At 38.5% G+C, this 22,275-nt stretch overlaps 1 protein-coding gene and 1 long non-coding RNA gene across 4 annotated transcripts in view; one reads left to right on the top strand and one right to left on the bottom strand.

Moving 5' to 3' along the window:
* The window catches only part of NR6A1 (nuclear receptor subfamily 6 group A member 1), a 225,035-nt gene that overhangs the window by 31,357 nt on the left and 171,403 nt on the right, over nt 1–22,275 (top strand). For 2 of the 3 annotated variants that reach the window (XM_041725637.1, XM_041725636.1), the window contains exon 2: nt 7,760–7,801. In XM_041725637.1, coding sequence (XP_041581571.1) covers nt 7,760–7,801 — 42 coding nt within the window. The remainder of the gene's footprint in view (nt 1–7,759; nt 7,802–22,275) is intronic. The other variant, XM_041725639.1, reaches the window with a different exon arrangement.
* The window catches only part of LOC121473364, a 73,180-nt gene continuing 59,240 nt past the window's right edge, over nt 8,336–22,275 (bottom strand). Inside the window, exon 3 of the long non-coding RNA XR_005983144.1 lies at nt 8,336–9,851. This is a non-coding gene — a long non-coding RNA (uncharacterized LOC121473364). The remainder of the gene's footprint in view (nt 9,852–22,275) is intronic.

Raw genomic sequence — 22,275 nt, 5'->3', positions numbered from 1 at the left:
ATTTATTCATAGAGAGACACACACACACACACAGAGAGAGAGAGAGGCAGAGACACAGGCAGAGGGAGAAGCAGGCTCCATGCAGGGAGCCCGATGTGGGACTCAATCCGGGTCTCCAGGATCACACCCCAGGCTACAGGCGGCACTAAACTGCTGTGCCTTGGGGGCTGCCCATTTTAGATTTTTTAAAGTTATAACAGAATCCAAAAGGTGGCATAACAAGTTTAAAAGGAGGGATGACCTCTTCCTAGTCTTACATTGTCCATCATCATAGGGATTGGCCTTATGTAACTAGTTTAATTAATTAAAATTTTTAAAAGTTTAAAATTCAGTTCCTTAGTCACACTACTCACTTTCCAAGTGCTCAGTCACATGTAGGTAGTGGCTACTGCATTGGAAGATAGAGAACATTTTTCACTGTTGTAGCAATTTCTTTTTTTTTTTTTTAATTTTTTTAAAATTTATTTATGATAGGAACACAGTGAGAGAGAGAGGCAGAGACACAGGCAGAGGGAGAAGCAGGCTCCATGCACCGGGAGCCCGACGTGGGATTCGATCCCGGATCTCCAGGATCGCGCCCTGGGCCAAAGGCAGGCGCCAAACCGCTGCGCCACCCAGGGATCCCTGTTGTAGCAATTTCTATTGGGCATTGCTATTCTAGATATTAAAGGTAGAGAACAGTGAAACTGTTCTCTCAGAATTTGATATGGTAAGAAATTCATTGTGGTGGCATTGTTTAGTACTATTGCTTTTTGGGGAAACTGTTCTTCAACATTTACTGAGCAGCCTTTCCTGGGATCCAGGAATATGTCTCAACTGTGGGGCTAGAAAATAAGTAGGGCTGAGACCAGATCTGACTGAAAGAAGGACACAAGTTTCATTGAGTACCTAGTCATGATCAGAGGAGACAAGACAGATGGGAAATGGATACAAATGACCAGAGCTGGTTGGTTCAGAAGGGATCAGTTAATGACTGTTACATATATCAGTACAAATCTTGTGTAAAAATATTTAGCTTTTTGTTGAGTGTGGAGAAAGTTTTCTCTGGAACCTAAATTTGTTGTCATTGGCCCTATTGTGTGGTGTGGGAAGCAGAAGAATCTGGAAGTACAGAGTTAGAGACACCTAATTAACCAGAGCAATTTCCTTTTTCTTTTCCTTTTTTTTTTTTTTTAAAGATTTTATTTTTTAATTCCTGAGAGAGACAGAGAGAGGCAGAGACATAGGCAGAGGGAGAAGCAGGCTCCCTGCAGGGAGTGCAGTCAGGATTCGATCCCAGGACCCTGGGATCATGACCTGAGCTGAAGGCAGACACTCAACCATTGAGCCACCCAGGGGCCCCTCTTTTAAAATTTTTTTTTTTTTTTTTAAAGATTTCATTTACGGGACACCTGGCTCAGTGGTTGAGCATCTGCTTTCAACCCAGGGCATGATCCTGGAGTCCCGGGATCAAGTCCCACATTGGGCTCCCTGCATGGAGCCTGCTTCTGTCTGCCTCTTTCTCTCTCTCTCTCTGTCTCATGAATAAATAAATAAAATGTAAAGGAAAAAAAAAGATTTTATTCACATGAGAGAGAGAGAGCACAAGCAGGAGGAGAGGTAGAGGGAGAAGGAGAAGCAGACTCCCCACTGAGCTGGGAACCCAACTTGGGGCTCGATCTCTGGACCCTGAGGTCAGGACCTGAGTCGAAGGTAGGCACATAGCCATCTGAACTATCCAGGCGCCCCCTAACCAGAGCAATTTCAAAACCCTTTTTAGATCCCTGACTTCCTTCTGGGAAGTCCTATTTCACTTCATAGCTCACATTTAAAACAATGTGTAGAACTTGAATGCAGTTGACAAGTGAAAAAAATACCAGGTTGCTTACTTAAAACATTTAGTGTAATACTTGCAAGTCTGGTTTGTTTGTTTCTTTGATTTTTTTTTTCTATTTTTTTTTTGTTTGTTTCTTTGATTTTGAAGCCAGTTCCTTCCCGCCCCTCTTCCCCCCCAGAGGTCCCTGAAAAACTCCTAGGTTCAGTCATTGTGTCTATAGTGCCTTATTGGACTTGAGTGTATTTAGGAAGGGAAAAGATTGGAGACCTGAGCTGAGCCCTGACATGAGTGGTAAGAGAGGGCTCAGGGGGAGAAAACAATGTGTACAAAGGAATGGAGGCTAAAGATAAAGAGCATGTTGAATTTAGGGAGCTACCGTGTAGTACCCTGTGGATGGAGTGTACACTGTTGGATAGGATGGGGTAAGAAGCAAGAGATAAAAGTTGAAGTGGTAGGCAGATAATGAAGGATATATGTTGTCTGTTTTGGGTAAAGATCTGATGTTTGATTAGAATTGTAGAATTTTGCCTTTTAAGAGCCTCATCTTAATTTTGCCTGTGTGCCACTAAGACTTCAGAGTAGACTGAGTGACTGGCATACAGTCAAATTAAATCAAAATATTCCTAGAGTAATATTTAACTTGATGTTGTAAAAGACACATAGATTAAAATAACTACTGTTTCAGCTTAAATTTATTTACTGGTGTTACCCATAGCTTTTATTTGTTCACATTTGGATAAAAATAGATACTCATAGTTTATTTATGATCCTCTTGTGGTAAATATATGATTTTTCCATTATCAAAATAAAACTAAAGAAAAAGATCAGTAACTCTTTCTTTTATCTTTGCAGTTAGTCACAGATGGAGGAGTCAATCTTTTTCTTTTTGCCAAATGCCTGTTGGAGAAAAGCTTGTCAATTGGATCTTTTTTTTTTTTTAAAGATTTTATTTATTCATGAAAGGCACACACAGAGAGACAGAGAGGCAGAGACACAGGCAGAGGGAGAAGCAGGCTCCATGCAGGGAGCCCGATATGGGACTCGATTCTGGGTCTCCAGGATCACACCCCAGGCTGAAGGCAGTGCTAAACCGCTGAGCCACTGGGGCTGCCCTGGATCATCTTTTGTATTAAAGAAAATTCCTAGACTTAGAACCATTTATTGATGATCACTTGCCACAAAGTAGGCAATTTATGTATATTCACCAAATCTTACGACAATTGAATAAGGTGATTATTTTTATCCCATTTCAGGAAATAGACCTAGTTAGTTAATTGAATAAAAATAGTGGCAAAAATCTGGGATAAGAACCTAACTCTCAGACCGGTGCCTGTTTTACTATGCATCTGTTTTTTAAATTGAACCATGGTAAGTCAGTATAAGCTTTGCACTAAATATCAGATTGCTTATGAACACACTGACTTGGTGATATATATCATCTTAGGAACCAATCTGTGTTTCTTGTTTGTCCATTTTTAAAACAATTTGAATCAGTAGCCAAAGGTCTTGGATTTCTCAGAACATTTCCTAATTTGTTTAATATGTGATATTTTGTGAGGCAGATGGTTTTGCGGGTATGTTTGTGCATGTATTTATGTGACTTTGGAGTCTGTTTTTAACTGAAAAACTCTTGATAGCCTTTGCAGTTGTGTTGAATGAATTGAACAAATAATTGGGGTTACTTCCAGCAGTGAGTTGGATTCTTCTAGCTATGAATCATTTTGCTAGCTAGATATGGTGGTTGAGAATCTAGGCAAGACTCTAGGGTAGCCAGATCCAGCCATTCATTCCATTGACTTGTTGTCAGGAGATAGGATTAACATTGTTTTACATATCTCCTCAGGCTTCCTGCACTAGTGATGATCTATAAAACCAGAGATAGCATTATTAGCCAGGGGTCTCAGGGATGGATGGAGGGAATGTAGATACAGTTACTGACATCCATAATCCTTGTGACCATTGGAGGAATTTATTTTAGGACAAAATATAAAGACCCTCCTTTCCTAGGGATAGCTTATGTTTGGCATTACTACATCAAGCACTTTATAAGCTCAAAATACTAGAAGGTTCAAGAATCACCACAAGTAACTAAAGTGACCTAGAGTTCCACCCCAGGGCTTTGAGGATGAAGTCATGAATGGGTCAGTAGTTCTGCTATGTACTGTTCTTTGCTACCATGGACTCAGCACTGAGTTGAATGGACCCTAGGATTACTTAGTAATAGTTCATATGTGTTGAGCTCTGACTTTGTCAAGTACTGTGCAAAGCTTTGAGTTTAATATTGTATTGTATTTTTTTTTTTAAGATTCTTAATTTGTTTATTCATGAGGAACACACAGGAGGAGAGAGAGGCAGAGACACAGGCAGAGGGAGAAGCAGGAAGCTCGATGTGGGACTCGATCTTGGGTCTCCAGGACCACACCCTGGGTTGCAGGCGGCGCTAAACCGCTGCGCCACCGGGGCTGCCCAGTTTTGTCCTTTCTTGAGACTTCTAGTATAGTTCTTTCATTTAAGGTTCAGAATCTGAGATCCTGAATTGGGAGTGTCTTGCCTAAAGTCATCACTAAATCGAAAGACTTTAGGAAAGACCTAACTTTCCCATTATATTACCCTGTCTTCCTGTGCTTTTCACCTGTTTTCAAGTCCATTTATATTAAGTAAATGCTTATTCTCAGTTTCACTGTAATGCTGTGTAATGTGTGTAATGCTGAGTTGTTTCCTTGTTGCCATGCATTTCTTTTTTTTTTTTTTTTTTGCCATGCATTTCTCTACAGCTTTTCTCATTCTCCTCACCTTCTTGTTTGTAGAAAGGCTTTGAAGTTGCTTTGAGGTGAGCCTTCTCATGCATCTTAGCCACTTTTAGCAGCTTCCGAACTCTGCTGTTCCAGGTCTAATTCTCCTTTTCAGACCTTCCACACAGTTTTCATTCTAGACTTAGATTTTCTAATTCTGTGACTGTGATCGAGTAGTAGGATCGTGTTTTCTGTTTAGTTCATCCTGCATTTGAGCACTTTCCATAATGTATTGGCAACTGTTCTGGGCATAGGAGCAGCCCCTACAAATAGTGGAGCATGGTCCCTAATCTTGAAGAGCTCACTATCTTATGGAGGAGGCATTTACTGAAATTGTTCCTGGGGCCCCTGGGTGGCTTGGTCGTTTGGGTGTCTGTGATTCTTGGTTTTCAGCTCAGGTCATGATCTCAGAGTCCTTGGGATCAAGCCCCATGTTGGGCTCAACACAGAAGTCTGCTAATCCCTCTCCCTCTGCTCCCCCCACCACTCCCTACCCCTCTGCATGCATGTGTGTGAGCTCTCTCTCCCAAATAAATAAGTTAAATAAATAAATATCATTAAAAAATTTGTTCTTTATCCTTTGGTGAATGCAGGATGGGCCTTTCCTGTTTTCCATGTTTCATAGTGGTTGATATTTGAGCTGAAACCTGAAGGATGAATAATTCTTTCCAAATGGAGGAAGGAGGAGGAGGAGGAGACACAGGCAAGAAGGGATGTGGCATATTTAGTGGATGGCGTGGTCAAAACAGTCATGATTGCACAAGACTTCAAAAGTTGTGGTTTTTGAATCGTCTCCCTGCTGTTTCAATCCTTCTTCTCCACATGATTCCCAGTGGCTGGTCCAGCTTACGGTGGCCCAGATATGATGACAGAAAATGTTTTCACAGGAGGTGGGGAAAAAGAGGAAAAAAAGAAGAAAAAGAAAGATGAAGAAAAAGAGAATGCTCTCATATTCCTCCAGTCCTAGTTTTGCTCCTCTTTTTTTTTAATTTAATTAAATTTATTTATTTAATTTTATTTTTTTTTGCTCCTCTTTTTTTAAAAGTAGGCTCCATGCTCAACATGGAACCCAGTGAGAGGCTTGAACTCATGACCCTGAGATTAAGACCTTAGCTGAGATGAAGAGTTGGACTCTTAACCGACTGAGCTACCCAGGAGCCCCTGCTCCAGTATTTTTAAATTGACCATTGAGATATTATAGTTGATGTTTGTTTATTTACTTTAAATTTTGTTTTTTTATTCATGAGAGACAGGAGAGAGAGAGAGACAGACATAGGCAGAGGGAGAAGCAGGCTCCCGGTAGGGAGCCTGATGGGGGACTCGATTCCTGGACCCTGGTATCACATCCTGTGCCAAAGGCAGATGGTCAGCCGCTGAGCCACTAGGCATCCCGATAGTTGATGTTTATTGCACCGGTTTGTTGTGCTAGTCTTGGGGGGTAATTCGGATATAGTTGTGAAGGAGACAGGCTGGTTCCCTTCTTGTACAGAACAGTTTCATAGTGGAGTCAGAAATTGAACAAGTGATTTGTTGATGAGTGCACAGGGTGTTATGGATAATTATAATAGGGTGCTTTGACCTTGTGCATGAGAGACAAGGGTACAGGAGGCAAGATAATTTTTTTTTTTTTAAGAGTTTATTTATTCATGAGAGACAGAGGCAGAGACATAGGCAGAGGGAGAAGCAGGCTCCCTGCAGGGAACCTGATGCCGGACTCCATCTCAGGACTCTGGGATCATGACCTGAACCAAAGGTAGACTACTCAACCACTGAGCCTCTCAGGTACCTGAGGCAAAATAATCTTTTCTGAGGAAATTTTTTGTTTTTGTTTTGTTTCATGTCTTTATTGATAAAAAAAGTCACAGCATTTCAGACTTTAGTTAAATACACAAACAATAACAAATGGCACCCACAAGTAACAGGCATGGTCCCTCACCTCTGGGTCAAAGGCCATGCTGGAGGGTGTGGGTGTCCTCTTGGCCTTACCCCCCCAGCATCTCTGTCCCTACCTCCCCTACACCTCGCTGACACCCCTGAGATCAGTTAAGACTGCAGAAATGAAGTCACTCTAGAGGAGGTTGGGCTGTGCCTTGCTGCCAAGGAAAAAGCAGGTTTTAACGGAAAGACAGAAGCGCACTATTGTGGTTTCTCCTAGGAGAGGCCAGGCTGCTTCGTGAGCTAGGCCTGTATCGCCTGTGGCCTCAGGCCTGGGCACAGAACAAAGAAGGAAGACACTCTCCTGGCAGCACTGGGCAGTTGGAGAGAATGTGGGTCACTGGCCATGTGACACCCCCAAATCGATGGCCAGACCTCTCTCCGAAGTCATCAGCCAGACTCTCCCAGGGGGAGAGGGCTTTCAGGAAAAAATACTGACTCGGTTCATAAAAGGGCTGGGGTGAATACTTTTCCAGAAACCTTAAGAAATGAATCATCCTCAGATTCAGGAGCACTGGAACAATCGTCATTGGGTGGGAAATTTTTTTCTTTCCTGAGTAAATATTTAAACTGAGGATGAGTAGAAAGCAAACTGGAGAAGGTAGGTAGTTGTTCCTTGGAAAAAGAACTTTCATCAGCTACATATAGAACACCTGTAGTGTGTTTGCTATTTGCTATGCTTGATTTTTCTCCACAGTATGATAGCTACACACCAGTCAGACAGATGTAGCTCAGACTTTTTGGGCCTGAAATGTGCTTTGAGAGATATTTATTCCAACCTGGACTGCATACTTATTAATGGAAAATTGCTTCCATTTGTGTAGGTAAAATTTTCAGTATTTGTGAAAAGTTTAAGTAAAATACCTTGTTTGATATTTTTCATAAGTTCATAATTTTTTTGGGGGGGGGCATAATTGAGAACGTTAAGTAGAGCATGACAGATATTTGATGAATTGTAATCTTTCTATGAATTTTTATTCCAACTAACATTGGCATGCTTACTCAGGCCTCATCACTATCTTGTCATAAGTGCTGTTACTCTTTTCATTTTTTTTATATGATGATGATGAAATGGAGGTTCAGGGAAGGATATGTAGTAGCTAAATGTAATAAAAATAGGATTCAAATCCAAATTTGACTTCTCAGTCAGAATTTTTGAATCACCTTTGAGTAATTCATGAATTTTAACCTTTTTTTCCTATTGTTTTCTCTTTAGGTTTTTGTCAGGATGAATTGCCAGAGCTTGACCCAGGTACTAGTAAGTTCTGAATGTTCTCCAGTGTTCGTGAGTAAGAAGAAGATATATGTGTGTCCTTTTTAATATATAACTTGAGGGTGTTATTATTGGTGGCCATATTGACTCAGATTTTATTTCACTTTGTTTATAATTAATGGGGAGGGTATTCTAGCTTTTCTCATTCAGTGGCCAGAAATGTAATCATTTAGTAGAAAATTGGTTTGCTAAAAATTTCTATTTAATATTAATCTCCTTTCCCTGTTGTTCTCCATCTTCCATGAAACCAACAACAAAAATTGTGCTTTGAATGCACACATACAACCGTATATTCATAACCACTTCTCTAAAGTATTGACTGGCTTTCACATAATTTTTTATTTCCTGAAATGGCAATGGGGTGGAGGTGGAAGGCATAATTTTTTAAAAAGAGGGATTATGCTTGATTTAGGTATTTATAATCAATAACCTTTGTACCACAGTTTATTTTTTTATTTTTATTTTTTTTTAGAGATTTGTTTATTTATTCAGTCAGAGAGAGTGAGAAAGAGGCAGAGACACAGGCAGAGGGAGAAGCAGGCTCCGTGCAGGAAGCCCGATGTGGGACTCGATCCCGGGTCTCCAGGATCACACCCCGGGCTGCAGACGGCGCTAAACCGCTGCGCCACCAGGGCTGCCCTGTACCACAGTTTAATTTCTAAAGCACCTTTAAGGTTATGATGGTGACCATTTCAAGGTCTAATTAAATGATGCTCTCCAGGACTTTGTCTTTTTTTTTTTTTCCAGGACTTTGTCTTGATCATAGATAATCATTGGTATTTCCAGTTGCTCTCAAAATGTGGCATACACCATTCTAGGATATGGTTTTAGCTGTTGGAACTAGGACATGGGAATATTCAATATCTTTGTTTTGCTATAATGCCAGAAGGTCGAATGATAATTCAGACTTGAGAATTCATGAGATGATCTAGAATTATTTTTCTAGTTCTGGTACTTTTTAGGGTCATGAGACTGGCTATTTATCACCAATCTGCTGTCGATGTAAGCGGTAAAGTTTACCTTTTCATCATCCTAGCTAATATCAGCTCTTGAGGATGCACACCTTTTTATATATTTTTCCCGCCTATCTTAACAGTATAAAAATTCACGTCTGTTCAACTAATAATTAGTAACTACAAGACCAAATAAGTCCTACAATGCTTATCAAACATTCTTTCTAGAATTCTTTCTGGAAATTGTAGAGTTCAGAGTCAGCTTTGTAGGCAATATAGGGTTCCAGTACCTCTAAGTGAACATAATATTTTCTCTTTGCCCTTCTCTTACGAATAGCCTTCATTTAGGAGGAGGAAAAGTAAGTTCTTGTCATGGCCTTTCTTGGATTTTTTTTAGCGTTAGGAAGGATATTGAGATGCCCTGAAATCTTTCAGTCAGAACTATACAAAAAAACTGTGGCAGATAATTGAGGACTCTGTTAAGCATTGCATACTCTATTTACTCTAGGCTTAGTTCTAGGTTCCAGGGATACACAAACAGCGAAGTCTGAATCCTGTCCTCGTGTATTAAGTTTATTGGAAAGTATTTATTTGTCTAGAATTACTTGAGAAAGCATTTTTTAAACTTCTCATTTAACACATAATATTCAAATGTATTCTCCTTTTCTGCACTTAATAGCAGTTGAAAACAGCTCCTGCTCATCTTCCAGGAAAGGCCTTCATTAAGATTATTGTTACATTATTCTTCTTGCTGGGCCAAGTAAGCCTAACTCATTTAACATTTCTGCATAGAATCTCTAGCCAGATGTGGTGATTTAGACAAATTTTTTTTTTTAAGATTTTATTTATTCATGGGAGACACAGAAAGAGAGGCAGAGACACAGGTAGAGGAGGAGAAGCATGCTTCATGCAAGGAGCCCAGTGCAGGACTTGATCCTGGGAATCCGGGATCACACCCTGAGCCAAAGGCAGACGCTCAATTGCTGAGCCACCCAGGTGTCCCATTTACACACTTTTCCATTCCATGAAAATGAACAGATATTGAATCGTAATTTTATTTATCAGTGTAGAATAGGAGTCACCTAAAAAAAAAAAAAAAGCACTTTTAAAAACTGTACTTAGCTTATGTGGGCAATATTCTCAGTAATCCCCGTGTTATCTTTGTGAAGGTAATAGTGTTTTATTCCTCTCTGTTTTACAATATTATAATACTAATGTGATAACAAATGGGCAGAAGTAAAAATTCATCATCTGTCTCAACCTTCTTGGGGATCAAATGAACATGCCCAGCTGTATGTAACAAGTGGTAGGAGACCTCAAGACTCATATGGACTGTATGTGTTGTCTTAAGTTGATTATGAATGTTAATACGCAAATTCCATGGCTTCTGACTGAGAAGGTATAACATCTTCTATGTTAATGTCTCATGAGTATTATATATTAGATTGAGAACAATGGGGGTTTCTCTCTGATGCCGCTTTGAAATTTAGAGGCCCTTACGTCATCTCTACTCCTCAAATTCTTGATAGGGAAAGCCTGCTCATACTAATTTTGGAACAGGAAATACCACTGTTGCTGATTTCCCATTGTGGTTGGCCATGGTTGTAGATAGTAAGTTTGGGACAACAGGTAGGATGTGTTGGAACATAGGTGAGGAAAAAAATCTGACTTTGTCCTATTCAGATGGCTTTTTTTCCTCCAGCCTTTTCTATGATAGAGCAGATGGGTAGCCATGCTTAGAATATGGGCAGCTGTTCACACTCTGGCTGCCTTCTTATGATTCCTGGGCTTCTTAGAGTCCAATGTTATGGCACAGGTTCAGGCTAAGTTCATTTCTACAAGAAGCATCTCTGTACCCTGCTCATTAGCATAAGCTAGGGACAAGGGCAGTCAAAGGTCAAGAAAAGTTCAAAACAGCATAACCTTTCTATGCTTCTGTTTCCAAATAACCCCAGTCTGCCTTGCTCCCTGAGTTTTTTCCTCAACCACCGTGTTTACTGTGTAGTTGTAAAACTCAAGAGAACAAGGACCAACTTGATACAAGGGAAGTTAAAGAATAGAAGTCATTGTTGCTTAAAACAGGAGAAATAATTGATTTATGTTTGGGGGCCAATTAGGCTATAAAACAGGAACAGTAAAGGGACCTATGACTTTAGGATAGCTACTTGCTCTGATTTCTGTCCCACAGACAAGGGGCTCCCCAATAAAGGCTGTCAGCTTTCTAGGCTAAGTTATTAATTCCTTTCATGCCTTTCAGGGATTGTAAACAGCACATAATACAGGAAAACAATTGATACTGTTCAGTTATTGGCCAGATAGGGGGTCAAAGGGTAAATAGTTGGATTAGCAACAGCTGGTCTTCCTCTTCAGTCAAACTTTTGTTCCTTATTATCTATTTCAGCAAAGTCCTTCCTGAGTTTTTGGCCTCTAAATAGTTAAATCCATTTCTTTTCTTGTAAAATAAGCCTACAAATAATTATTGATCAAAATTGAAAATACTCATATTTTAATTCAGTTTCCAAAGTTGGAAGATGAGCATTCTCTTTGGTTGACTATGTGTTGACTATGTTGATGTTCAAAGGGTATTATCTCAAGGAAAATAACTACCTAAAGTTAGACAGATTAGAAGCTTTTTAGCTATTTTTACTAACTGCTTAAAGATCTTGGTGCAGCTTGATTTAAAAAAAAAAAGTTGTCTTTATTTAAACTGATAATAGTAGGATAATGTATGTTCATTGTGGAAAACACTAAAAGAAAAATATAAACACTCCTGATCCCACCACCCAGAAATAACCACTGTTTCTTACTTGAGGGTATATCCTTCCATTCCAGTTTGTGTCTGAGTTTGTTTTTTACATAATTTGGAATCATAATACATGTACAACTTTGTATCTTGTCTCTCCCCCCCCCATCGTTACATTGGCCCAAGTCATAAAACATTTTTCATAAATATTTTTAGTGGCTGGATAATATTTCATTGTAAGGGAATAACTTTGCCATGATTTATTTAACCATTCTCCTGTTTGGCATTTAGGTTTACAGATTTTTCTATATTCTATAAACATGTTTTTGTATAAATTTCTTGTCTACATTTCAAATGAACTCTTTAGCATGTAAACCAAAACTCTTTTGAATTAAGAGCGTAACCCCCAGCTCAAGATTGCTTGGGTTCTGTTTGGATCCATTATTTACTGCTATGTAATCTTGACTAAATTATTTAACCTCTCTGGGGCCTCAGCGTTTTCATCTGTAAAATGGGAATAATAAAAATTTATTTCTACTTTACAGGGCTGTTATAAGGATTAAATGAAGTAATAGATACACGCCCATATATTTATATTTAAAACAATGCTTGGCAAATGATAAACAATGTTAAGTATGTGCTGTTCCAGGCTATGTAACATAATGTTGAAATTCTTAGTCTTTCTGTATTAATGGACTATTGTAACTGCACTTTATTCAATTAAACTAGCCTGTGTTTCTTAATGACACAAAGATAAATCATTCCAGATGTTAGCAGATGTAGGTTACTGCTTCAAGTAAATTGTTCCCTCAGTGGAGCAGAGCTCATATATTGCTGACTACTTTGGCCAAGACTGCTCTTTACCGTCTGGTTAACTGTTAGGGTGTTTTGGTCCCCTTCCCTCAGCCAGCAGCAGGTAACCTCCCAAGTGACCATCTGCCAGCCCATTTTTTTACGTCTTAGGAAACTAAAGAAGTTAACTCTCTGCTTATTTAAAACACATACTGAGATTATATACTCTTTGGTTAATACGACGCGTATGTTGGGGAAAAAATTTGTGCAGTTAGAACCTGACCATTACTATTTTAAAAACACTGGGATTCTTAAAAATATTTGGGATTCTTGCTGACTCAGACTACACGCACACATATACACACCCGTTTTTTGTTTTTGTTTTTCTTTTTCACTTTTTACTGATCAAGGATTTAGGTATAGATAAATGGACATTTAAAAAGAGACATGAGGGTGGCTCAGTCTGTTGAGCGACCCACTCTTGATTTCAGCTCAGATTATGATCTCAGAGTTGTGAGATCGAGCCCCGTCTTGGTCTCTGCACTGGCATGGAGCCTGCTTAAGATTTTCTCCCTCTCCTTCTACCCCTCCCTCTCTTAAAAAAGAGAGAGAGAAATGAAAGTCTGTTTTTGGAGTCTTTTGCCATGATGATGGATGCCCACCAAATAGGGATCTATTGGTGCTGATGGGATGCACAGGTAAGATAAAAAGCAATTTCAGAATCAAAAGCTAACATCACTGGCTTGCTCTGGTTTTGCGTTCATCTGTCAAGTGTTTTGGGATCCCAAGGAGATTTATTTTTAAGATTTTTATTTATTTATTTGAGAGAGAGAGAGAGAGAGAGAGAGAGAGAGAACAATCAGGAGAGAGGAAGAGAGGGAGAAACAGATTCCCCGAGGAGCAAGGAGCCCGATTTGGGATTATGACCTGAGCCAAAGGCAGACACTTAACTAACTGAGCCACACAGGAGCCTCTCAAGGAGACTTTTTGTGGATCCTTCAGACTACAAAAGAAGAATATACTTCTCAGCTAGAGTACCCCTGGGTTCTGTTCAAAATTCTGATATTCTGTATCGTGTCTTAATGGGTTAATGCCTAGTTGTCAAACTATATGTCACAATTTTTGATCTCAGAAGATACTTCATATAAGCTCAGGTGTGATCTGCAGAGAATGAATTTAAGGCTGGGTGTTAGAGATCAAGGAAGGAAAGAAAATTAACATTTACTGGGGTATTCCTTATGTGCCAAGCACTTTGTATATATTCAGTAGGAGTGAGAAGGATTATATCCTATAAAATTATCTAATTTTAAGTTTGACTTTATAAAGATTTTGTTTATTCATGAGAGAGAGAGAGAGAGACGGGCAGAGACATAGGCAAAGGGAGAAGCAGGCTCCATTCATCATGCCCTGAGCTGAAGTCAGACTCTTAACCACTGAGCCACCCAGGCATCCCCTAAGTTTGACTTTATAATACCTAGTCCATTGTTCTTTTCTTCCCTCCCCACTTCTTTTCTTTTTGATGTGTGTGCCAAGCTGTGACAAGCTGTGACACAGTTCATGCCCCGAAGGACTCTGGTTTAGTCAGTAAGACAGACATGAAACTTGATAATATGTGCCTACTACTACTACTACCACTACTACATAGTACCTAATATTTATTACGCACTAAATGCTACACATGCAAGCACTCATAAAATTTGTTTTAAAAAGATACTATCCTTATCTTACAGATGAGAATGTTAAGGCTTGGAGAGGTTAAAAGACTCACTCCAAAATATAAAGTGGAGAAGTATCTGAGATTTGAGAACTGTTTTTAAAAAAAATTATTTTGGGAACCCTGGGTGGCGCAGCGGTATAGCGCCTGCCTTTGCCCCAGGACACGATCCTGGAGACCTGGGATCAAGTCCCACGTCGGGCTCCCGGTGCATGGAGCCTGCTTCTCCCTCTGCCTATGTCTCTGCCTCTCTCTCTCTCTGTGTGTGACTATCATAAATAAATACATAAAAATTAAAAAAAATAAAAAAATAAATTATTTTATTAAAATTTAATTAACTTGTAGTATATTATTAGTTTCAGAGGTGGTTTAGTGATTCATAAGTTACATGTAACATCCAGTGCTCATTACATCAAGTGCCCTCCTTAATGCCCATCATCCATCTCTCCGCTCCCCCCCCCCACCAGCAAACCTCAGTTTGTTAAAAAAAAGTCTCTTATGGTTTCTCTCTTTCTCTGATTTAATCTTGTTTTATTTTTCCCTCCCTTCACCTATGCTCCTCTGTTTTGTTTCTTAAATTCTACAAGAATGAAATCATATGATAATTTTCTCTGATTGACTTATTTCATTTAAATTCTCTTCTATCCTGTCTTTAGTTCTCTTGACTGTGACAGGCCTCAAATGCTACTGGAAGAGCTTAAAGCAATATAATGATTTATAACATACATCATATTTTGGGGCTTTTTTGTATACAGAAAAATATACTATTTTCTAAGTGTTATTTGGGCTCTTTTTTATATATTAGAATGATTTTGGATACAACGTAGGATAATTCACTGTGGAGTACGTTCCCAAAGAGATTTCTTCTCTGGCTCAGGTTCAGGATTATTCCACTATTTGTCAGACAGGTTCTTTCCTGAAACAAATGAAGATAAATTCACAGATCTCCGTTGTTTTTCCCTTTATGTCCCCTTTCCTTCACAAAACTTATTTCGTGAGTTTTTCACATTCATAACTGTTCCAAGAACCTTCTTCCAAAACTTCAGCTGGATCTGCTGTATCAGGTCTCTTGAATGTGGGTTTTTGCTGGGGAGTTCTCTTCTGATAAGAATTCTTTTGAACAGGGTAGGGATGGGATGAGATTCAGGGCTTTAGGCTGAGCTCTCATCCCCTTGACCTCTGCCCCTATTACAGAGTTTATACTGACTTGGTAGGGACTCCCTATGGAGCCAAGAGTTTAGGACTTGTTTACAATTGATGAAAAGATAGTTGCATTCAAAGGCTGTTGGTGGGTCCTTGGATGCTCACGGATCTCTGCCATTATCTCTAGTGGGTGCAGGGAATGCTGGAACATCTGGGTCTGGAGATTTGTAATGGATGACTAAGAAGGAATGAGAATAAACTAAAGCTAGATAGTTTGCTGAAATTGTTCTTTCTACAGAAGCTGTATATGCAGTAACATTTTTGAGAACAGAAAGATTTGCACAAATCTGTGCTTTGTTTCATTAAAAAAAGCAGAAAGTGGTTTAAGTTCAGTATATGATAATAAGAGGATGTGTGAGAATTCTTTCTTTTTTGATGTCTTACCAGAGAAAATTTGCTGTTAGGCAAATGTTTCAGGTAGTAGAGGGAAATGCTAGATTATTAAAGCCATCTTCTTCAGAGTTATGCTTAGTTTTACAAATTAGTATTTTCTCTGAAAATCTTGTGGTTTAAGTATGCTGGGGGGAGATTATAGCAACTCAGTCCCAACAGTCTTCATATACCTTTACCAGCCACACTTTGATCAACTAAGACCACTTTTTTTAGCCTCAGTACCTGAAGTTACATATCTTTTTTGGGGGGTGGGGGTGGGGGGTGTCCAGTATTTGTTGTAGATGTGAATCTGGGGGGAGGGGAGATAAGCATCTTCCTTTGAAGGGTGCTGACAGTCACTATGAACCAAAACCATACATCCTTTGTTGGTAAACATAGAAACAAACTTCATGAATAATAAGATTCAAAGTGAAAATACAGTGTTATTACATCTTTTTCATCTCAGACAAAATTCCACGTACCAAATGTAGTCTGGCCTATGGATGTATTTTTGTCTGAGTAACTACATACTCAAATAAATCATGTTGTCAACACTTAAAACCTGCAAGATTTTCATAAAAATTCGGAGTTTTGTCCTTCTTGATAAATTCAGCTTGGATTTCTTCACAACATCTGTTGGCTGGAATAGAATAGTGGCTGCCCTTCTTGATGTGAGCATGCACTTTCAGGTTTGTCACAGACCTAGATGGCCTCCTTCATCCAAGTATGTCTCCACATTTTGTAGGCTTTTGAGTTTGTAGCTCCTATACTAAAGAATGATAATTGTCAGTGCAGCTGAAGGTGTGGGAAAATAGGAACCATTATGACTATAATATATCAAAGCTGAAAATGTACAGGTTTACTTTTGCAGATTTAGTGATTTAAAAATTAAAAATTACATATGTAGCAATTCATGTCTCAGTCTTTATCCTATAAGAAATGACAGGTGTGCAAAATATATAGTCAAAGATACTCCTTTCAGCATTCATAATAGCAAAAAAATTGGAAAGAGTTTAACAGAGGACTGCTGGTTTCATAGACTGTGGTTATCCATGCAATGGAGTACTACTATAGAATTGCTAAAGAAAAGGCAGATTTTAGTCTGGAAGAAGGGTATACTGAACTGTTTGTTAACAGTATAATATCTTTGGGCAAATAGTATCACAGGGCAACTTTCATGATTTCTGTGTTTAAATTTAAAAAAAATAAAGCTCTTGTATTTTTATTTTTTAAGAGATTTTATTTATTCATTCATGAGAGACACAGAGAGAGAGGCAGCGACATAGGCAGAGTGAGAACCAGGCTCCCTGCAGGGGACTTGTGTGGGACTTGATCCTAGGACCCCAGGATTACGACCTGATGGAGGCAGTGCTCAACCACTGAGCCACCCAGGTGCCCCAAAACTCTTGTATTAAGAAAAAATTATACATACTTAATTTTTTGAATGAGAGAGTGAGCGTGTGTTGTGTGCATGGGTAGAGGAGGAGCAGAGGAAGAAGGAGAGAGAGAATCTTAAGCAGACTCCATGGCCCAGTGTCGAGCCTGACATAGGGCTTGATCTCATTACCCTGAGATCATAACCTGAGCCAGAATCAAGTGTTGGATGCTTAACCCCCTGAGCTACCCAGGTGCCCCAAAAGAGATGTATTTTTTAAAAAAAATCTCTGGCTCTCATTTCTTTTACCAAATTTGTAAGGCTATTCTATATTCTACCAAATTGAGCTACTCGCATTCTAGCTTTCCACCTTAGATCACAGGTTTTTACATTCAGAATTCTCTTATCTTGAAATTGCTCTAAGGAAAGGGAATTGGTATCCTCAAGTAGCAGGACCCATCTTGAAGCCTGAGAACAGGGTAGAAGCCTAGAGCAGTGTTTGCAGGTTTCTACAGTCTTGCAGTTCTCCTTCCATCCACAATCAAGCTGTCCACATTGGCCAGCTTTTCAAAATCAGGCTTGGCACTACCATACTATCGAGAATAAAAGGATCCTTAATAGCTTCTCATTTGAGTGTGTTGCCCTGGCAGTTGCAGGGTTACATTGCTGGAAATGACCTTAATGGAAGATAGCATGTTGCAGTAGAAAAAACATGAGTGAGAGTTTGCATCTTGGCTTTTGTCACTTCCTTGCTGAGTGACCATAGGTAACCTGTGAAGCTGTTTCTTTATCCATACAATGGTAATAATCCCTGTTAGGGGTTGTTTAAAAAAAAAAGTGAGATATATATGAATTCTCTAGCATCTAGCCATTCTTGCCAATCCTGTATGTTTCTTCTTTGCTGAAATACATGATGAAGGGTTTCTAACTTTTTTGGGTAATATTTAGTGAGCATTTACTCTATGCTAATGGTTTTAAAACATTATCTCATTCTTGTAATTTTTATGATGTTTTCAACTCTTGTTCCCTCCATTTTACAGATGAAGAAACTGACAGTTTAACACTTGGCCAAGGCCACAGAGCTGGTAACTGGCAGAGCTGGAGCTTGTGTGGTTACAGAAACAATATAATTTTTATCTTTTTAAAATAGTGGTATGATTTACATACAGTGAAATGCACAGATACTAAGTATAAGGTTCAAACACTTTTTACAAATGCATGCGCCTTTGTAATCCATGTTCTGTCAAGATACAGAACATTGCCATCTCTTCAGAAAATTGCCTTATGCTTTTTTTCTCTGTCATTTCCACTGTTCTACCCTAAGAAGCATTAACTTCTCAACTTTGTAATGATAGATTAGTTTAGCCTGTTCTAAAATGTCATAAGTGGAATCATACAACAGGTGCTCTTTTGTGTCTAGTGTTTTACAGCATAATGTTTGAGACCTAGCCATGTTGTTCCAGGCTTTAGTAGTTCATTTCTTTTTATTGCTACGTAGTATTCCGTTGACTGTATCACAGTTTATCTATACATGTGTTGATAACCTGTGCTGTTTCTAGTTTTTGGCTATTACGAATAAAGCAGCTGTGAAAACTCTTATATGAGGTTTTTGTGGATGTATCTCCATATATATATATATATTTTTAAAGATTTTATTTATTCATGAGAGACGCACAGAAAGAGGCAGAGACATAGGCAGAGAGAGAAGCAGTCTCCCTGCAGGGGAGCCTTATGTGGGATTCAATCCTAGGACCCCGGGATCATGACTTGAGTCCAAGGCAGATGCTCAGCCACTGAGCCACCCAGGCGTCCTGTGGATATATGTTTTTATTTCTCTTAGACACATATCTAGGAATTGTTGGGTTATACGGTAGATGGTATGTTAAGCTTTATGAAATTGCCACCAGTTTTCCAAATTGTTAATATATTATACAGCTCCAGTAGTGTAGGAGTTGCAGTTGTTCTACATCTTTGCAAGCATTTGGTGTTATCAGTTTTCAAATTTTAGTCATTCTAGTGAGTCTGTAATGGACTGATTGTTTTTTGTTTTGTTTTTAAATATTTATTTGAGAGAGAGAGCATAAGTTAGGGGAGAGGGGGAGAGAGAGAATCTTCAAGTGGACTCCCCACTGAGCGTGGAGCCCAATGTGGGCTTGATCCCATAATCCATGAGATCATGATCTTGATCCCATAATCTATGCATAATCCATGAGCTGAATCCAAGAGTCAGACACTTAACTGAGCCACCCAGGCGCCCAGTTAATTTGCATTTCCCTAATGATTAATTATGTAGATCACCTTTTTATGCTCTTATTGGCTGTTCATATATCACTTTTTATTCAGGGGTGCCTAGGTGACTTAGTTGGTAGTTGATTAGGTGTGTGCCTTGGGCTAGGGTCGTGGTCTCTAGGCACTGGGATTGCCCTGAGTCAGGCTCCCTGCTCAGAGAGGAATCTGCTTCTTCCTCTCCTTCTGCCCCTCCTTCCACTTGTGCACGCACACACTCGTGCTTTCTCTCCTTCAAATAAATAAAATCTTAAAAAAGAAAAAAAGTATCTGTTGAAAGTTTTTTGACTGTTAAAGTTCTATTCTCAATCCTGTTTTTGAGCTTTGTTTTGTTTTTTTAATTAGGATGCAAGTCCTTCATCAAAGAAGTGATGTGAATATTTTCTCCCAGTCTGTGGCTTTCTGTTTTATTAATATTTTTTTTAGCAGAAGTTTACATTTCTAGGAAGTCTAATTTATTAATTTTTACTTTTATGCTTAATGCTGTGTTCTAAGAAATCTTGGCCTAACCTGAGGTTGCAAAGGTGTTCTGTTCTCTATAAAAACTGTTTTTAGTTTTTATATTTATGTCTATAACTCCTCTCAAATTAAAATTTTTGTATGGTATGAGATAGAAGTCCAAGTCTTTCTTTATAAATAGTCATTTGTTTTAGCACCAATTGTTGAAAAGACTTTCTCATTGAATTTTTGATGCACTTGCTGAAAAATGAATTATTTATATGTATGAGTCTATTTATAGATTATATTATCTTCCATTAATCTATTTATCTTTTCCAGTACTGCAGTGTCTTGAATACCATAATAACTTTATAATCAGCCTTGAAATCAGGTAGTGTTAATGTTCCAACTCCATTTTCCCTTTAAAGTTGTTCAGGCTATTCTAGGGTGTTTGCTTTCTTTTTTCATTTCCCTATAGATTTTAGAATCAGCCTGTCAGTTTTTTCTTTTTTTAAACAAAGAAGTCTCCTGGAATTTTGATTGGATTATATTGATCCTATTAACTTCGGGAGAGTTGACATTTCAGAACTGAGTCTTCTGTGAATTTAGTGTATCTTTTGCACATATTTAGGACTTATTTGTTTTTTCTCATCAGGTTTTTGAAAGATCACTGTTGAGATGTAGTATATCTTTCTTTAAACTTACCCTAAATACCCTTTTTAAAAAAATGCTATTGTAAATGGTATTATTTTAAAATGTTGTTTTCCCATTGCTTATTGCTAGTATAGAAAAGCAGTTGATTTTTGTATATCGAATTTGTATCATATAACATTAAGTTTGTTTCCTAGTTCCAGTAAGTTTTAAAAATTCCTTGGGACTTTTTATATGTATATCTATGAATAAAGACAATTCTGCTTCTTCCTTTTTGATGTTTATGAGTTTTGTTTATTTTTATTACCTTATTGCATTGGTTCAGATTTCCAGTCTAATAGATAAAAGTGGTGAGAATAACATTCTTGTTTTGTTTTTGATATTAGGGGGAAAGATTCAGTATTTCACTATCAGGTATGTTAGCCATACTTAGATTCTTTTTCTTCTTTTTTTAAAGTTTAATAAAAATACACATAGCATTTGCAATTTTATTAACCAATTATTTATTTATTTATTTTTAAAGATTTTATTTATTCATGAGAGACAGAGAGAGAGAGAGAGAGAGGCAGAGACACAGGCAGAGGGAGAAGCAGGCTGCCTGATGTGTGGGACTCGATCCTGGGACTCTGGGACCACGCCCTGACCCTAAGACAGACGCTCAACCACTGAGCCACCCAGGCATCCCATTAACCAATTTTTTCAATGTACGGTTTAGTGCCATTAAGTATGTTCATACTGTTGTGCAGTCATCATCACGACCATCCACCCACAGAATGGATGTAACACTTTCATCTTATAACACTGAAACTCTGTACCCATTAATAATGGTTCTCCATTCCCCTAGCTTCTAGCAGCCACCATTCTACTTTCTGTCTCTTGTGAATTTGACTATTCTAGGTATTTTATATAAGTAAAATCATAGTATTTGTCTGGTTGTGTGTAGCTTCTTCTTTTCTTTTCTTTTTTTCTTTTCTTTTTTTAAGATTTTATTTATTTGTTTAAGAGAGAGTGCATGAGCCAGGAGGAAGGGGTAGAGGGAGAAGGAGGGGCAGACTATCTATCTGCTAGCCTGATGTGAGGCTTGATTCCAGGACCCTAAGATATGACTTGAGCCAAACCAAGGGCAGACGCTTTAACTGATTGAGGCACCCAGGTGCTTGTCTATCCATTCATCTGTTGATAGACACTTTGGGTCACATACACCTTTTGGCTATCATGAATAGAGCTGCTGCAAATATGAATGTGCAGATATTTCTTCAAGTCCTTATTTTCAATTCTTTTGGGTATATGCCCAACACTGGAGTTGCTGGATCATTTGGTAATTCTGTTTTTAATTTTCTGAAGAGCCAATATAATTTTTTACGGTGGCTGTATCATTTTACATTTCTCCTAGCAACGCACAAGAGTTCTAATTTTTCTACATCCTCACTATTTTCTGTGTTTTTGATAATAGCCATCCAAATGGGTATGAGGTGATACCTCATTGTGGTTTTGATTTGCATTTCCCTAATGAATGATGATGTTGAACATCTTTCGTGTGCTCACTGGCCATTTAAGCTTTTCCTTGTTTTCCTCTAAACGTTTTATACTTTTGGGTCTTACATTTAGGTCTTTGATCTGTTTCGAGGTTAAGTTTTGAGTATTGGTGTAAGGTCCACATTCGTTCTTTTACATGTGGGTATTCAATTTTGCTATCACTGTTTTTTCTTTTTGTTTCTTCCCCATTAGATGGTTTTGACAACCTTGTTGAAAGTTATTGACCATATATGTGAGAGATTTTTTAAATTAATTTTTTATTTTTTAAAAATGATTTTATTTATTCATGAGAGAGAGAGAGAGAGAGAAGGAGGGAAAGGGGAGAGGGGCAGAGACATAGGTAGAGGGAAAAGCAGGCCCCCCACAGGAAGCCCAATGCAGGACTCCATCTCTGGA

This window comes from Vulpes lagopus, chromosome 12 (assembly GCF_018345385.1).
Source record: "Vulpes lagopus strain Blue_001 chromosome 12, ASM1834538v1, whole genome shotgun sequence".
Taxonomy (NCBI): Eukaryota; Metazoa; Chordata; class Mammalia; order Carnivora; family Canidae; genus Vulpes; species Vulpes lagopus.
The sequence above is the reverse complement of the archived record's forward strand: the minus strand, read 5'-3'. Positions and strand labels throughout refer to the sequence as shown.